The 13,572-nt window shown below is 31.4% G+C and overlaps 1 protein-coding gene across 3 annotated transcripts in view; it reads left to right on the forward strand.

Annotated features, from left to right (window-relative positions):
• Positions 1 to 13,572, forward strand: part of LOC105832380 (gamma-secretase subunit Aph-1) — a 79,589-nt gene that overhangs the window by 6,373 nt on the left and 59,644 nt on the right. For 2 of the 3 annotated variants that reach the window (XM_036291440.1, XM_036291441.1), the window contains exon 2: positions 2,298 to 2,467. In XM_036291440.1, coding sequence (XP_036147333.1) covers positions 2,298 to 2,467 — 170 coding nt within the window. Of the gene's footprint in view, positions 1 to 2,297; positions 4,484 to 13,572 lie in introns of those variants that run through there. The other variant, XM_012673266.3, reaches the window with a different exon arrangement.

The raw sequence follows: 13,572 nt of genomic DNA on the forward strand, positions 1-13,572 counted from the left end.
GTACGTTATAATCTCCTTTCGCAATGTAATATGCGTACAGAAACTAAATAAAAACTTATTCGCCATTAACCTCGCGCACGTCACATCATTAATGTCGAACTGTCACATTATCGCCGTGAAAGTCGCCGCGGACTCGTCTGCTAACGTCAAAGTATATTCGATTACGAACGCGCACTTCTCATCGGATCTACGAGACTTTTCTTATAAGAAATTATTAACTGTACGATTTACAGATATATCACTTAATATTTATTCTTTACTCTCACAAAACGATCATATCACGAATGACAGCGATTTATCATCATATCAATATGCAGTATATATTTTATAAGAAACTGTCACAGGTAAGTCTTAGAACAGCCCTTTCGTGTTGAATTCGTGTACTCGACAAAGACCGACGACGTATCTTAAATGAAAAATTTACATTTTGGACTTTGCGTCGCTATATCTCCGCTCGTAGAGCATGCAGAAAAAAATGAAAACAGTTTTTTTATAAATCAAACCCAAGCTTTCGATTGAATGTAGTTAGAACTCGATCGGTTAAATCGTTATTGAGATCTGATAATCTCAGCTGCTCGCATACTCGCGTAAATGTACGGTGGTTTCGAGAGAGAGAGAGAGAGAGAGAGAGAGAGAGGTGTCATACTAAAATGCCCGAAATACTTATCCATAGTATGTTACACTCTTTGTAATAACACTGAAAAATATTCCCTCTTGATGTAACGATTTCACGATAGCTTAGGCGCGATGCTACGATAATTATGCTTAAAAATTAATGTTTAATATCATGTATTGTTAATACAACGAAGGATTTTCTTTTATAACCATAGAAAACTTACAGTTTCTTCTACCTTTAATTGCATTATTAATTACGACAGATTTTCAGTGACTTATAATGTATTAACGATAGAAGAAACTCGAAGTTCTCTATCATATACAAGAGAAAATCCTTTGTAATTAGCCATACTAACGATACTTGACATAACATTGATCTCTGATTACCTATAATTACCGTAGAAGTCGCATCGAATAATTTATCCTGAAGTCCTTAGATCAAACGTGAATATTTTTCTATCGTGTTATTTTACAAAGAGTGTATATTAGGGATAGTATTTCGTGCATTTTGTAATTTTCTAATAAGATGGTTACGAAAGGAGAATGTATAAAGAATTAATCGTGATAAATCTTCGTTAATTGAATATTCCATAAAAAACGATAAGAGAATTTGATGCGGCAAATATTATATTATTTGCAGGATTCATACGTTTCCATCGCTTTCTCTCTTTTGACTTTCTTATTTACAGAAGTTTATTACGATTTAAATTTGTCATATTTTTATTAATAATTTATAATCTTGTCATGTAATCGCGAGTATGCGTAGCAGCCATCGACGCGAGCTTAGGCGCGGTGCGGCGAGACGTGGGAACGGCGACGATGCCACGCTTCTCCTTCTTCCCCCCGCCGCCGCCGGCAGCCAATGCTTGAGACAGTAGGCCGTGCTATGGCTCGAGCGGCTCGAGCCCTTCCTTCGGCGCGCAAGGCGCGCTCTCATTCGCATAAATTAAAAAATTTATATCTTGATTATTGATAGACCTAACCAAGACTATATTGGATTTTTATGTTCATCTCGATCCCGTCTATCTTTCCATTAAGTATTGCACACCAGATTTGGGACACCCTGTATATATATATATATATAGAGATGTGGTGTATATGAGAGTATATTTATTGATAAGTAAGAAATTGTAATTGAGATTATATTACTATTGGTTGCTGTCACTTGCTAGAACATGTATTTTTTAAATAATAAATTAAGAATTAAATTTACCATGTTCCATGCACTAATTACAAAGTTATGTTATTCGCGTAGATGTTTGACACATGCCATGTATTTTTAAATTGCTTTTTTATTAAATCTATGTATGGAAGTTGTTCTTCTTTTTCATATAGATTATGTAACACAATTAATTAAAAGGTAGAAAAAAAATTTTAACTGATTAATTGGTCAATTTCCATCATGTTTTGATAGAATCAATAGTCGTGGAAGCCTCAAAACTAGCATCTTGGATATTAATCTTATTACAACTTGTTTTAAAATTGGAAGATTATTTGATTTGAAATTATGATTATAATAAATGGTGCTGATAAATATTGACTCATCTCTTTGTGAACTTTACTTAAACAAGAAAAAGTTTAAAAGTCATAAAAATCAGTCATAAAACGATCCTAAAGACATTTTCATGATATTGAATCCTATGTTGTCTAAGATAGATGTTGATTGTTTTATCTTTTTGAAGGTATCTGTTATACTGGGTACTGCGTAAAGCTGAGAGAGGCCTGGAGAAAGTTACAACGACGCACGTGGCCGACAGTAGACACGTGTTTGCGTACGTTTGCGGTCTGGGTTTCGGCTTCATGAGCGGTGCCTTTGCCCTGGTCAACGTTTTGGCCGATGCAGTTGGACCAGGTACCATGGGACTGCGGCAGGGTACCGAATACTTCTTTATAATATCGGCTGCCACTACTCTATGTTTCATTCTCCTACATACGTTCTGGGGTGTCATCTTTTTCTCCGCCCTAGACAGGAAAAATTGGGGACAAATTATCTGGGTGATCGGATCACATCTGGTTGTCTCATGTATGACTTTGCTCAATCGTTATCAAGCGTACACGGCTAGTCTACTATCCGCTTACATAGTGCTAGTGATAACAACCACGCTTGCGTTCAGAAACGCTGGTGGACGGATGCAATCTTTAATTTTCTATTTCAAAAGAAACAGAGCTTGAAGATTATTTAACAATACACTTGTAAGAAATTTACCTCTGGCAAATTTGTTTATAGTGATGAACATTCTTTCACTTTAGATGCTAATCTAAAAAAATTGTCATTTTATTATGTTAAATGTCTCAAATTTAAGTGTCAAAATTTCAGGATTGTATAGGATAGTGCTCAACTAAGAAGAAAGTTTTTTAAAAGTTTACTTATTTTTAATTTTTCTTCAGTAACACGAATAAATGGTTCAAAAGAAAAAGAAGTTATGTAACTGTTGTAAATTTATTTTTTATTAGTGTTACCCGCACAGACTTTTGCATAATGCATAGTGCATGACGCATAAGAGAATCAATCAATCAGAGTCGTCTATTTCCCTCACCAGGATAGAAATAAAGACCTCTGATTGGTTAATTCTCTTATGCATTGTGCATTTCGTGTTATGCAGAAGTATGTGCAGGAGCCCTAAGGGCTATCACACACAAAATGACATAAGCTGCATAAGCATAGCATAAGACCGGTGAACCAATCAGTCTCAGCATAAAGTCGCCATATTGATATACATAAGATGCTTTATGCCTAGAGCTCTTATGCTATGTATGTGCAAGTTATGCCATTTTGTGTGATGGCCCCATAGATTTACTAAAATAGACTGCTTATGAAGGTAGTGGGGGTATCCGTCACTGAGAAAAGGATAAAGGCCCTCACATATGAATTGACATAACCATAACAGTAAAGTTTTGACTAATCACGTACTTGATTCAGCCGGTTACGGTTACGATCGCCCAATCCATCGCGTCGAAACCTTACTGTTGTGGTTATGTCAATTTATGTGTAAGGGCCTTAACAGATTTTATAATCGTGCGGTTCGTTGACTGCGCGTGTGGCACGCGGAGCAAGAGGAATAGCGGGAGGCGGTGCCTACTGAAATCGGCTAAGAAGTGCATTTCGTGCCGACCTTTATTTTATATAATTGATTTATACATTTAGGCAACTAAGGACAAGTACAAAGCATATTGAAGAATTTTTGCAAACAGTTACAAAACTACTTTTTCTGTTGAATGCAGCCAATGAGATATAAAGAAATACGAAAATTTGTTTTTTCTGAAAAAAACCAGTAAATTTTTAAAAGGACTTTTTATTAATTCATTGATTTTACACGTTTCCGAGATTTTAACATTAAAATTCAGAAACGGTACGCGTAAAAATGATGTGTTTAATGGGCAGGATATCTTTTTTATTCAGATTATTAAACAAGATATAAAATATTAAAATGCAATATTGTTAATAAATTTTCTACATAGCAAAACTATGCCACTGAATTCAGGAATGTATAATATATACACTGTCGTCAAAAGTTTCAATTTTGAGGTTTTTTTCGCTTTTCATAAAAAATTAAATACAAAAAGTTCAAAAAATTTTGAAAAAATTTATATGAATAAAAAAATATAATTATTAAACATTTTCTTTTTTATAGTCTATAGTTTTAATTTATAAGAAAAATTTTTACACAAGAAGTTTTCGATTATGAGAAATTGTTGCATGAATTTAAAATAAAGTATTTTAGAATACTTAAAAATATATATAATACATACCTAATAAATATATAATACATAGCACATATAATTTTTTAAGTTTTGTTCAAGGATTTTGGATCAATAGTGGTTAAAAAAATTTAAAAAAATTATCAATTTTGTGGAACTTAGGAAAAAATATCATATGTAAAGAAACAAAATAAAAAAATTCAAAGTTTTATATTTCATCTTTAAAATATATTTTTGAAAACTTCTCTACAATTTTTTTCACGAGATACTTTTTGTGAGACGTGAAAAAATCTCAAACGTGTAGAAACTTTAGAATGGCAATGTACACACGCGGATAAGAATGCTTGGTCATATGAAGTTAGCTACATTTTGATTTCTATACAGGGTGAATTTTAATGGCTGTTCCAACTTTTTACCATAAGAGATGGGATTATCGATGCAATCTTAGTACACGCATGTACGACATATATATGTATGTGTAAATGCCGTACATGTGTGTACGATTGCAGTTGGTAATCCCCTCTCTTATGGTAAAAAGTTAGGACAGCCATTAAAATTCACCCTGTATAAAATACGTTATACGTACTATAGAAATTCTGAAACGCAGCTAACATCATATAACTAGGCATTTCTGTCGGCGTGTGTGTACGTCTGTTAACAAATATACTAATTGAGAGACTGATTTTACTTTCCGATCGCATAATGTTTTAAAATTTAACATATGGAATGTAATAATAATGTAACAATTCTTTATTTACTTCAGCATTACAATTGCCAAGAAGGAGACTTGGTTTACAATTTTTCCTATCATACACATACCTCCATCCATCTATTTAACTATCCATCTATCCTAACTGATATGTCTGGCTTTATTCATATAACATATAAAATCTTGTTGCTTTGCTATAATCTTACATTTTCCCTATCGCAAGAATTCTACCTATAATAATAAACTTTATTCTCTTCAGCATCTCATGGCCAAGAGGAGAATCTTACATAAAATACAATATAAACCTATCTAAACATTTTTCTTACCACTATCTTTCTATCATCACTTTATTTACAGTCTTCTTTTTTTCAACCTATAACTATACACCTTTATAACTATTCTCCCTTATTTTATTTACTAATATTTCTACAAAAACCTTTTTATTTCTCTCTCCCTCTCTGCACAGTATGGATCAAAATAAATAATGTTTATTGCTCCTTTACCTTGACCTTGATATTTCCTCTTGTCTCTTCTCTCTCCTACAACTCTGTTCCATCCAATAATTTCACCAACTAGATTTTCCTCTTCCTTAACTATGTTGTTTCTTATTTGCTTTTTTCCTCTTTTCTTAGTTATGTATTTCACAATTCCATTGCCTTTTCAGACTTCAAAATCTATTTCCTCTCCTTCCTTCATTTCCTTTACTTTGCTTTTAGTCCAGAAAGTTCTTTAGTTTATTCTTCTTTTCTGATTGATTCTCTCTTGTAACTCTTTCTTTCGCCTCTTTAAAATCCTTTATGTTCTCCTCTTCTCTCTTGTACAGCCTCTGTTTTACCAAATCTTGTAATCCATTCCTTTTCTTCCCAGATAGCACAAAATATTTATAAAATATTTATAAGAAGGAAAAATATTTATTATAAATATTTTGTACATATTTTTATGTCCGAGTTTGTCAGGTATAAAAAAAATTATGATAAACATTTATAAAAATATTTAAAATAAATATTTATACCATTATTATCAAAGAATATAAAAAATATTTCAAGTTCATATACCATAAATATTTTTCAGTACATTTTAAAAATATATTCTATAGATCGTTGATAATAATTTTTGTATCATTTCTAAATGGTTTATGAAAATAACTATATAATTTTTAAAAAATATTTTTTGAAAATAAATTTGTAAAGTATTTATAAATATTTATGATATTTTGTGCTATCTGGGTTTCCTCTACGCTTATCTTTATTGTTGCTTTCTGGATTGTCTCCTATAATTTCTTCAGAATTTTCCAGAATTCTGTTACCTTGTTACCCTGGGTCTCCATTCATTTGCCTTTTCCACTTTTTTCTTGTGTATACGCTCTGCTTTATCGTCCTTTCCTATTCTTGATCTTCTTTCTGCTGAGACGGTTTTAAGAAACCTACACCTGCCGCGGCCGGGGTCCCTCGGCTGACAGGACTCTAAATCTTTATTTAATCCAATTTAATTTAATTTAATCTTTATTTAATACTACTATTCTGAACAAAATTTTGGGCGCCAATCAGTTTTACGGGACTAATAACCGTAAGACAATCACAACGAAATTTTCAAGGGTGAGACTCATAAGGCGGGTTCCGTTGGCGAATCCAGGAAATAATTGATTTGCAAGATTAAATATAATTGAACAGACATGAATTTATTTTAACTTACATAATAGAATTACACGGCTCTAAATTGCACTTCTTCGCATTGGCTTTCTCCCATCGACACCGCATCGAGATATTAAGTTCTACAATAAAGCTCTTTATATACGCTCGTTATTTTACAATTAACGACTCGCCGCTTCGACAGTCGAAAGGGAAGTGTCCCTTCGCCTGTGCCAGCTTACAGTACGGCCCGTCTTCGAGACTCCACGGTCGATGTGAGTCGATACGGATCGATATGACCTGTCGCACAACATTTAGACTTACACAATTTACATTTAAGGCCACCGACACCGGGACAAACAATTAGAACATGGAGCCTTCGGCAACTTCCGAGGAGTAAAGTCGAGCGTTGACGTCGAGGAAAATTTTTCTCTTTTTTTATCACACTGCAATTCTTTCCTCCTCTTCTTTCTGCTTTCCAATTTTATCGCCAAGGGGCTGTGATCTGAGTTTTACTTTTTCCTCTGCTCTGAAATCCTTAAGGAGGGCGTCTACATTAGGAGGCCAAAATTAAGCACTTTTTTATGATTTTTTTCTAATGAAACTAAGCAATGAATCCTTTTGCGATTTTAATCACTTATTGTGCATGTCTTTAGGTACTCAAAACAATTTTTATTACAAAATTTTATTCATTTAATTATAAGTTGTAAGCAAAAATGCACAATTGCCTTGAAAAATTCCTTCCACACTGCGTACATAATAACATCCAGTAGACTCAACTGAAAGGAAAAAAACCAAAGTTTTTTTGTAAAGTTTATGAGTATAGCTTCTAAGTGAACCTAAGAAAGCCATACATTATAAAAAATTTATAAAATGGCGCTTTGAAAAAAAATTGGTTTTTAGTAAAAAATTTTTGACATTTTTTTTAAATAACTTTTTTTACATGACTTTTAATTTATATTTTAGGTTCACACAGAAGCTATACTCATAAACTTTACAAAAAACTTTGTTTTTTTTCCTTTCAGCCAATTTTACTGGTTGTTATCATGTACGCAGTGTAGAAAGAATTTTTCAAAGCAGTTGTGCATTTTTGCTTACAACTTATAATTAAATGAATAAAATTTTGTAATAATTGTTTTAAGTATCTAAAGACATGCACAATAAGTGATAAAAATCGCAAAAAGATTCATTGCTTAGTTTCATTAGAAAAATATCATTAAAAAAGTGCTTAATTTTGGCCTTCTAATGTAGAAGGCCCTCCCTTAATCTTATACACGCTTCACTTACTATTATATATTCTATCTATCTTACATATTCTACACTGTTACCTTTCTTTCTTATCTATGTATATTCTCGTTCTCTTTTTTTCGCCTAATTATCTCTCTAAATTCTATGAATATAACCTACCTATGAACATAACCTACCCTACCTCTTACTCACTTCTATATTCTCTAGCCTTATTCTCTTCCGTTTTCTTTAACTCATCTTTCTACCTTACTTAATTCTCTCTTATCCGCATTCTCTGGCCCTTTTCTATCCCCCTTTACCTCTTTTTCTTCTCTCCCTTCTCTATACATTTTCCCGCGCTCGCTTATGCATTCTAACCTCCCTAGCCGCGATCTTTTTGTCCATCTTCTATCCTTTCTTCCTACTTCTATCGTGTTAATTCCCTTCAATTCTCCAGCAACTTTCCTCTCTTTTCAGTCACTTCTATTTTGTTCATCCTAAATCTCTAAATACGTACTTAACGCTATTCTATCCACTATCACTGTCATACGACCATTCGCTCTCACACCTCCTAACCAAGATCCCAGATTCCGGCCCAAGGATTGCAGATTTCGGCCCCGGTAGCATGCGGTCATATGGGAAGGGGATTAAGAACTATGGGCAAGAACCAATACTGATATACTGAGCTCATATACTGAGCACTCACTTATTCTTTAATATGATTGGTCTTGCCCTTAGTTCTTCATTCCTTCCCCATACGACCGTATGCTACCGGGGCCGGAACAAGGATCGCAGATTAGCATACGGTCTCATGGGAAAGGGATGAAGAACTAAGGGCAAGGATCAATCATATTAACCTTTAACTGTGACGTGCGGTCTCACAGGTCGCGTGGCTGTAACGAAATTGGTAGATTTTTAGAGTACAAATTTTGCTTATTCCTTAATAAATATGATTCCTATATTAAAAAAGTTTTTTATTTTTGAAAGTATGTCCCAAAAGAAAATAAACACATAGGTAAAGCTACACTTTTCTATTTTTTTGTAAAAGTGTTCACAGAAGACAGCGGCCTGTCAGACCTTACATCACCAATAATTTTCCACAAAAAGCATGTCACCAGTTAAAGGTTAAAGAATAAGTGAATGCTCAATGTATGGTTGGTTCTTGTCCTTAGTTCTTTATCCCCTCCTCGACCGATATGCTACCGGGGCCGAAATCTACGATCTCTGCTCGTAACCAAGTCCATATATGGAATGTATTTCTTGACGTAAAAGCTTTTTTTTTCACAAATTTTAGTACAGGATATTTTGATTAACCTAGTCCGTTCCTTAATTCATTATATGGATCGATTATATGAAACAGAATAATCCTTAAGAGGATACTAAAATTGTACTGTTTTATCGAGCAATGTAATTATTCCCCTTTCACTAATCTTTTAATTGCCTTCAGAGAATTAAAAATCTTTTTCCAATTAAAGTACAAATAATAATACAATGCACACATAATAATTTCGGACAAAAAAAACAAAATGAGTTTAATTTTTTTTTTCTTTCAATATGAAATCGTTATGTACGTATTGTATTATTGTCTATACTTTAATTATGGAAATACATTTTTAATTCTGTAAAAGCAATTAAAAGATTAGTAAATCGGAGATAATTATTGATTAATAAAACAGGATAACTTTAGCATCTTCTTAATTCAGCTTTGATCTGGAAACCTGGAATTTTCAGGGAAATTATTTTTTATCTTTAAAAATCGTGAATTTTCATGAGATTATAATATAAATATATAATATAATATTATATATATATATATATATATATATTATAATATATATTATAATATAATATAATATATAATATAAATTGTTCTTTTAAATTTAGTCTATTTTTTATTTTATGATAAAATTGTTTTTTTATTTTTTTATAATTATATGGATTAATAATAAATTAAATTTAAATTTAAAATTAAAAAAAATTTTATTTAATATTTAAAACTTCGGCCTTTGTAATTATATGATTAAGGAACATTAAAGTTTAATAAAATAAAATTAATTTATTTCAAAGTTATATTAAAGTTCTCTATAATTTTAGTTGGTCGAATAAAATTCCTGGAAAATCAATGGATTCTCAGCGAATTCTTTTACAAAATTTGAAACACTTTAAGAATAACAAAATTTAAAATATTATGCGTCAATACGCCCGTATGTGTATATATGCATATAAATATACGTTTCTAATTATTATCAAATGAGATTTATATTGCATCAATTTACGCCTTAAAAATGGATTCCTTAAGTGGGTAAACGAAGAAATGATAGTCTAAGAAATTGTTTGTTACTTTTTTGTATATAAAGAAGGGAGGTGGTATTGATTATATTTAAAGCAATTATTGTGACATATACGTCTCCTGACATTCAATTAATTTAATTTTTACTCGTACATCTCATAATCGTTTATTATCTAAACCATATTGCATTTCGTATGACATTGAAATGAAAATTTCTGTAAAATACTAGATGTAATTACTGTTATTGCTCTTTAGATGTAAAACTGTATGTGTGGGGAGGAGGGGTGCGTGGGGTGCGCGCGCACGCGTGTGTGTGTGTGTGTGTGTGTGTATTAACCGCATATAGTTTTATACAATATAATACGTACAACACTATAATCACGTTATGTAATTCACGTTAGTCCACTATAAAGATAAACTTATAATTATTTGTAACTAGTGGAAACTTAAAATATGCCACAATTTTACATTCATGTTTGAAATATTAATAATTTTTATAAATACGATATCTATATATAATTTAAATAATTCTAGAAGTCTTTCTTGTAATTTTTAACAACAATGTATTGTTATGTTATTATGTATTTTATATGGTAAAAAATTGCGTAATAATAACATAAGACTTGTTATTAAGAGAAGATCCTTGAAACTAAACGGAATTATTAATATTACAGAATGCAAAATTCTTGGAATTGGATTTATAGAATTAATAACTTGTTTAGATATATCAATAAAGTTAAGAGTATACTGTATACAAGGTCTGTGGCGGATTTTAGTGATGAATATAATTTTCCTATTAATTTAATATTCTTAGCTCATACAAACTGCGCGCCGAGAATTTCGTCAGTCTTGAAACACAGTTATTAAGCTAAATATCGATGTTCGGAAGTATTTTAAAATCCCCTTTACTCGAAATTTTTTAGATTTAAAGCATATACAAGAATAAATCACAAGATATTTAACTTAAATTTAAAAACAAAAATTAAAAAGTTAGAGATAATTATTTTTTAATATTTCTTTGTTCTTAAGCTTAAATTGAGTATTTTGTAACTTTATAAGTAAAAGAGATCTTATAAGTGCTTTTAAACATCGATATTTAGCTAATAGGGAAGAAGTATAAAGTATCGATGTTTTATATTTATACAAATTTAAATGCCTAATGCCGATATATCAATATTGATAACAATATGTCGATATTAGGACTAATGTCCCATTGCACGAAAATTCAGAGTGAAATGGAATGCACGTAGCTATCAATTAATCACAGACATTAAAAAAAATCAGAAATTAAAACAGAATGGTAATTGGTCCTAACGTTTCTTTCGGCTCTAGATTTTTGCATACTGGAACATGAGCCTTTTTTATACATATTTTAAATGAGGCTCATTCTATAGGAGTTTTATAACAATACGCGTTAATTAAATTTAAAATCAATTAAAATTTATTTTATTCAGTTGTGTGTGTGTGTGTGTGTGTCGTGTGCGTGTATATGTATATATGGCATGTAAAGATGTGTACATGCAACGCTTACGAGGTTATGTAGTGTGCAAAAACTGAACAGAAAAGTCCTTTAGCGTTTTGTAATTTTTGCAATAGTTAACAAATTATTGATTTTATTAAAGTTCGCCGTATTAGCCTGGCCTATCGTCAAATAGGCAAGCGCGCGGCGAGATACGACTATCCAACGCTTGAGTTGCTAGACGCATGGGAAGAATTGTTTACTATAAATGATAATGGCTATAAGCAGTGCGTCTTTAATCTTTAATATTTTTTGAAAATAAATTTGTAAAATATTTATAAATGTTTATGATAAATATTCTATGGTATCTAGGATGTACGTGTGTGTGTACAGATATGTGTGTGTTTGCAATTATGCACTCACGGATACATGTATTTTTTCATGTTTTTTAGTCTATGATCTACAATCATAGCCGTTGTCCGAATTTTACCATAAGGAGGTGAACGTGAATAAGATTCGCTTTTATTTTTTTTTTAAATTTTTTTTTACTTTTTATTTATTGAATACGCAGTTCATGAAAAAACGTACTGCAAAGAACTTTGCCGTAAATATAACTGATTATTATCTGAAAAAAGTTAAAGAAAGTAATGCACGATCTCACAAATTGAGTAAAGTTGATAAGAAGTATTGTTCGAATACAAAGTGTCAAATCCGAATTCAGCCATTCAAACGCACACGCATCTGTACGCACACGCGCACATATACATAGACATATGCATAGATACTTGCATAGATATATACATATGCATTTGTGAAAAATAACTATTTTTCGATTAGATTTAACGGTATTGGTCAGGTTTTCTAAGCAAATATTGGTTTTTTATTATCATAATACGACTTTTGAGCCGCCATTTTAGATCAACTATTTTTGAAAAAAGTAATTTTGACTTCAAGAAATCTACTAAAGTTCTATATTTTTCACTTATAACTGCATTAAAATTCAGCAAAAAATAGAGAAATTCGAGAAATGTCCATCTATTTGCCTCTATTCCCAGATAACACAGAGATGAACAGAAATTCCTAAAGAAGTCATTTTAATGAATACTTAGAGAAGTAAAAAAATGAATACATAAAGAATTCTTGAGGAATTAGTCACAATGAGTTGACATTGATGTATTCCTTAAGAGTTCATTGTAATGAATACCTCGCGATTTATTATTTGAAATATTTAGAGTATTTATAGAGAAGTCATTTTAAAGACTTCTTGGCGAAGTAGAAAAATGAATACATAAAGAATTCTTGAGGAATTAGCCACATTGAAGTATTCCTTAAGAGTTCATTGCAATGAATACCTCGCGATTTATTATTTGGAATACTTTGAGTATTCATCAGAAATTACTCGAGTGTTTGAATAATCTCAATTACATTTTTATAATTATATATCGCTTAATAAATGCTAATTTATACTTTTATACACGAAATGCGCTATATATAATTAACAAAACAATATATTAACAAATATGTATGCATAAACAAGAAGTGTTCATGAATCATCACGGGGCGTTAGGATGCGTACGGTCTTCGAAGTCAAGCAACGTTGGCGATGGTTAACACTTGGATGGGTGACCGTTTTTTCAGGTACAGAAATTAAACATGCTTTAACAGGTACGACTATGGCTTGGCTGAAACATGGTATATTCCTAACTTCTTCTTCCTCTTACAAAATTAATCAGAATTTTTTATTTTTTAAATTTTTCCGAGAAACGTTTCAATATTATAAAAATCGGAACATTTATCAGAAATCTTGAAAATAAATTTTTTAATTCCGTTTGAGATATCTACTTGCAGAAGTCCTAATGAATACTTTAAGAAGTTCTGAGGAATTCGAATCATGGTGCATGTAACTTCCTACGTTATTCTTAAAGTATTCTTCCATAAATTCCTC

This window comes from Monomorium pharaonis, chromosome 8 (assembly GCF_013373865.1).
Source record: "Monomorium pharaonis isolate MP-MQ-018 chromosome 8, ASM1337386v2, whole genome shotgun sequence".
NCBI classification, from domain to species: domain Eukaryota; kingdom Metazoa; phylum Arthropoda; class Insecta; order Hymenoptera; family Formicidae; genus Monomorium; species Monomorium pharaonis.